Source organism: Alosa pseudoharengus, unplaced genomic scaffold (assembly GCF_046254945.1).
Source record: "Alosa pseudoharengus isolate Yale_2024_CS ecotype anadromous, Long Island Sound unplaced genomic scaffold, YU_APseudo_1.1 YU_APseudo_1.1_scf_15, whole genome shotgun sequence".
NCBI classification, from domain to species: domain Eukaryota; kingdom Metazoa; phylum Chordata; class Actinopteri; order Clupeiformes; family Clupeidae; genus Alosa; species Alosa pseudoharengus.
In genome coordinates, this window is record NW_027468620.1 from 29,650,897 (window position 1) to 29,655,896 (window position 5,000).

The 5,000-nt window shown below is 45.2% G+C and overlaps 1 protein-coding gene across 1 annotated transcript in view; it reads left to right on the forward strand.

Moving 5' to 3' along the window:
* The window catches only part of ablim1a (actin binding LIM protein 1a), a 48,542-nt gene that overhangs the window by 401 nt on the left and 43,141 nt on the right, over window positions 1-5,000 (forward strand). The window contains exon 1 of the mRNA XM_076286216.1: window positions 1-1,144. This exon is cut by the window's left edge and continues 401 nt beyond it. Coding sequence (XP_076142331.1) covers window positions 907-1,144 — 238 coding nt within the window. The 5' untranslated portion in view covers window positions 1-906. The remainder of the gene's footprint in view (window positions 1,145-5,000) is intronic.

Sequence of the window (5,000 nt, forward strand, 5' to 3'; positions counted from 1 at the left end):
TTATATATATTCATCCTCACATCCTCCATCTATATATTCCTTCTCATCCTCAGGGCCCCTGACCTGAGCAGATTATTGAGAGCATGCCTTTTTCACTTTTCGTTAAGCACAAAAGTATCAGAGCTTCCCATCAGGTAGGCATCAACTGCCAGGCTGCAGTGTTTTTGTCTGCGGTAGTCTTATGCCAGTGCCACTTGAACATACACAGAGGATAATTGTGGTGATTACATCACCTTTAATCCTCTTACGTTCAACGCAAGGATCTTGCTGAACAGGCTGATGAGGTGCATGCTGTAATCTGCTCCTTGCCTTTTTGCTCTGTGGGGTCAGTGGTTGTAGCGTAGAGTGTGTTTTCGTTTCTCTCCACCTGTGGGGCGCGTCATGTGGCGGCTTGCGTTTGCTGTGGATGTTTGGAGTCGGTTTATCGCTGACCTCTGGAATCTGAAAGCGCTTCGATGATGGAAGCAGTGTCACTCGACTGCGCAAAGGACGCAGAGCGCTTCCGCGGTCCATGGAATATCTTGCGTTTGTGATCTGCCATCTGCCGTCCCTTTTTGATCTGTAATCTGCCATCCCTTGGAATATTTTACAGGAAGGAAGTTCTTGTCTGGTGGACTCGGTGCTGGAAGTAGGAGGGAGGGTGTCGCAGGAGGCTAGTGCAGGGAACGTACCTGCCTGTGTGTGAAAGTGACTGACATTTAGCAGATACTTTTGCTTTTATCCAAAACGACGCAGACTTGAATCTGACCTAGCGATTGTCTGGTGGCAACACTGCCACTGCTCCACCTCCACCCACCTGCGTGTGTGTGTGTGCATCTGTGTGTGTGTGTGTGTGTACGTGTACGTGTGTGTGTCTGTAGGTGAACAGGGCTAGCCCTGAGTCTATCTGAGTACCCACCTTAAGCCATGCCGTCCCTCCCGGGACTCAACAGCCTGGGCAAACTGTGCGGCTCTAACCGGAGCCAGGAGGTGGACCACAGCCATGTGAGGCGCCGCAGCTCGGTCAAGCGCATGTCCATCATCGAGGACGGACATGTGGCTGAGGTGCTCTACCTCATTCCCAAGCAGTCCATGATGCAGCAGCTGCCCTTCCTCAACCCTGACGAGTATTACCTGAGCGAGAGACTCACCGATGTCGTGCCAGGTACGGTAAGAGGGTGTGGCGCTTTAGCTAGGGAGGTGAGGGGGGGCTTTTTGTCTCAGGTGCAGGTTCTAAGCTTCTGTCATGGTTATTCTCTCTCTGGTATGCCAGGGGGGTATGGCGCGTAGAGTGGGGTTGTGCTGTAGGGTCCTTGTCATATGAAGTGCAGGTTTTACACCTCCTGTGCGGGTTATTCCCTTGCTGGAATGATAAGAGGCTGTGGAGCTTTGAGGGCAGTGTGTGTGTGCCTTTGAGGGCAGTGTGTGTGTGCCTTTGAGGGCAGTGTGTGTGTGTGAGCTTTATTTGTATAGCACCTTTCATACACAGAATGCAGCTCAAAGTGCTTTACAGTTGGATCATGTAACACAACAATAGACAAGAGTCAGTCATTATCAGTCATTGCAGATTATATACCTTTATTGCAGAATATATACGTTGATACCTACTGAATGACCTGTCTTCAGCTCTTGTGTCTGTGTGTGACAGGATCTCAGCATGTCTCTGAGTCGTCGGTGGTCATTTTAAACAGAGCTTGACCATTCCCTCTGGAGTGGACTACAGTATGCACTTTTGCTGTTTTTGCATTCTGATGTTGTGGCGCTGCCACTGTGTCTTGTCAGTGTGGGCTGTCAGAAAGCTGTCAGACCAGAGCTGTTTGAATACGGGATGGACTTCATGGGGCTTAGATGCTTTGAATGGCATTGCTGTCAATGAAAGAAATCAGATGTTTAATTGTGATGGGCAACCATTAGCCGGCTCCTCTTCTGTTATCATCTAATGTGTAATTGTGACTTAGTGGAGGATACAATAAAGTTCCTAAATGGTTTTAACATTCTGACAACTGAAAATGAATACACACTAATACAGTTTTCATGAATATTTATGAAATTTAAGCACGGCATTAAACTACAGTGAACTAATGCAGCATTAATTACAGCCATACATTGTAGTGGGGGAACCTCACACAAGGTTTTGCTATAGTATGCTTTGATATTGTATGGAAAACAGGTTAAAACAAATTGATATTGTGTAAATAACAATCTTCACAGTAGGGACAGATGTATTGTTACTGCCACAGTTGGCTTGATGCAGAAAGCTGATGTGCAGGTGGATGTAAAGAGATGATGTCTTGATTGGATGAAACAGATTCATTTTATTTCACTTGAGAGGTAATTACAGGCAATACATGCTGCAGTATACTGTGTGTGTGTGTCTGCGTGTCTGTGTGTGTGTCTGTGTGTGTCTGTGTGTTTGTCCTTAATGGACCTTAAGTAAACAAATTACCCCAAAAGAGACTGAATACTTCCACAGAGACGTGCTCATTTAAAATCCTATATAATTGAAAACTTGTGATGGGATTTGGTGCAATTTTAAGCCAGGGGAAACAAGCAAAAGCTCCCTGTACATGAGGATTACTGCCCAGTGCCGACCAGCACACATCTGACATGTACACATGTGCACACACACCATTCTAGCCACGGCAGGGGGAATGATGGGAGATCGACGGATGTCTGCACGCAGCAGCATGTCCAGTCACTGGCCAGGGGGATGACTGGCATCCATGTTTGAGCTGTAACATTTTTGCTCAAGCTCAAGGTATCTTTTTTTTCCTTTTAGCACAGTTCTGGTTCGCATATAAGAGCAACAATCATATGCATTACAGGATGTCATTCAGTATAAAATAGTTCAGGTAATCAACATCGTAATTCATAACATTCAGTTGGTGTTTCAGATAGTGAGTCACTACAGTCACTTGCAGACAGTGTGTCATCTATCTGTCTATGAAGCTTGGGCAGCCATGGCCTACTGGTTAGCGCTTCGGACTTGGAACCGGAGGGTTGCCTGTTCGAACCCCGACCAGTAGGCGCGGCTGAAGTGCCTTTGAGCAAGGCACCTAACCCCTCACTGCTCCCCGAGCGCCGCTGTTGTTGCAGGCAGCTCACTGCGCCGGGATTAGTGTGTGCTTCACCTCACTGTGTGCTGAGTGTGTTTCACTAATTCACGAATTGGGTTAAATGCAGAGACCAAATTTCCCTCACGGGATCAAAAGAGTATATATACTTATACTTGAAGCGTAAGATATATTTTAGCTTTTTGTGACTCTCGCCCTCTGCCTTATGAATGAGTGTTTCAGTATAAGTACGTATACTATACAGTATATACTCTTTTGATCCCCTGAGGGAAATTTGGTCTCTGCATTTATCCCAATCTGTGAATTAGTGAAACACACACAGTGAGGTGAAACACACACTAACTTAGAGCAGTGAGCTGCCTGCTACAGCGGCGCTCGGGAAGCAGTGAGGGGTTAGGTGCCTTGCTCAAGGGCACTTCAGCCGTGGATGTGGGCATGGGAGATCAGTGCTCAACCACTTCCCTGGCCCACATTTTTCCTACTGGTCGGGGATCGAACCGGCAACCCTTTGGTTACAAGCCCGAAGCCCTAACCAGTAGGCCACGGCTGTGCCCCAGAACCATAGCGAAACATAGGAACCATTCCATGCATAGGAAATATGCCCTCTCACATCACTTTAACGGAAATCGCAATTATTGACCAGGCGTCCGTCAATGAGTCTCATCACAGCACGGTTGCCATGTGTAAATAAGTGTCATAAAGATGTTATGTTTTATAAGTTATAAGATGCCTCCTGGCAGGGCCGCACTCATGCAATCTTACATAATCCTAATTCTCACCTGCAGCGCACCATGGTGAGTGTGTGTGTGTGTGTGTGTGTGTATTCCTGTCTATGGTAATCTGCTAGATGGACAACACATCATTAGCTGGTTCACCATGGTGTGAGTTCCCGTCTGTATAATCTGTTGCTTCATTAGCTGGGCCTTCATGAACACAATTGACAGATGGAACACACTACCAGTTCCTACCAGAGCCGGGGCGTTCTTCTCTACTTTCAAAAAACTCCTTCAGACCCAGTTCTTCAAAGAGTATCTTTGCACTTACTGTACCACCTGATTAGAACTGACACTTGACTGTATGGAAGTAGCACTACCTACAACTAGACTTGCTAATTCTAGCACTCTGATTAGAACTGTCATTTGACTGTATGGAAGTAGCACTCACTGCTGCACTAACTTGTCTATATCTGTAAGTTGCTTGGGATAGAAGCGTCTGCTAAATGAATGGACTCTGATTAAGATTGCTATGGTTCTAGATTGTTTGTAAAGGAAAGTATTTATTTTTGCACCTTATGTCAGCTGGTTGGCAAACTCTAGCTGTTGATATGTCTTGTTCAGTTCTAGGACAGCACTTGTTTGATGCTTGATCTTTCTCACTTGCTTCTTGTTGTTAACAAGTAGTGTACAGTAGACTTTTGTGCATATTTCATTTTTTTGAAGTGAAAGCCTTAACTTGGCAAAAATTCATTACAGTGCATTTACAGTACATACAGTACAACTTACATACGTTAAGATGAAGTTGCCCTGGCAGGAATGTATGTATGTTTAGTTACTGTATACACAGGACTAAATGTTACACTTATTTCCTTCTTGATATCACAAGTCAACCTGGACTATTTATTATAACATCTCAGGGTGCATTCGAGTCACCAATTCATACTTAATACCTCATCCAACAGTAATTGGACACCTTTGTGAGAACTAATAAGCAGGCTTTTACTTAGGATCCCAGTAGTTATGCAAATGTCCTCGGATCCCTGGGAGGGTCTTTGGTCTGACAGAGAAACACACAATGAAGGAGGCGTGTATATATTAGGTGCCAGAAGTCTTTGGTCAAATACTTCAATCAGTCTGTTCAAATAGGTCTTGTTGTGTCAGCCAAGTGACCATTGTACCGTGATGCATCTAATTGGATTACAAAGGATTTCTCACAAGGATATATATATAT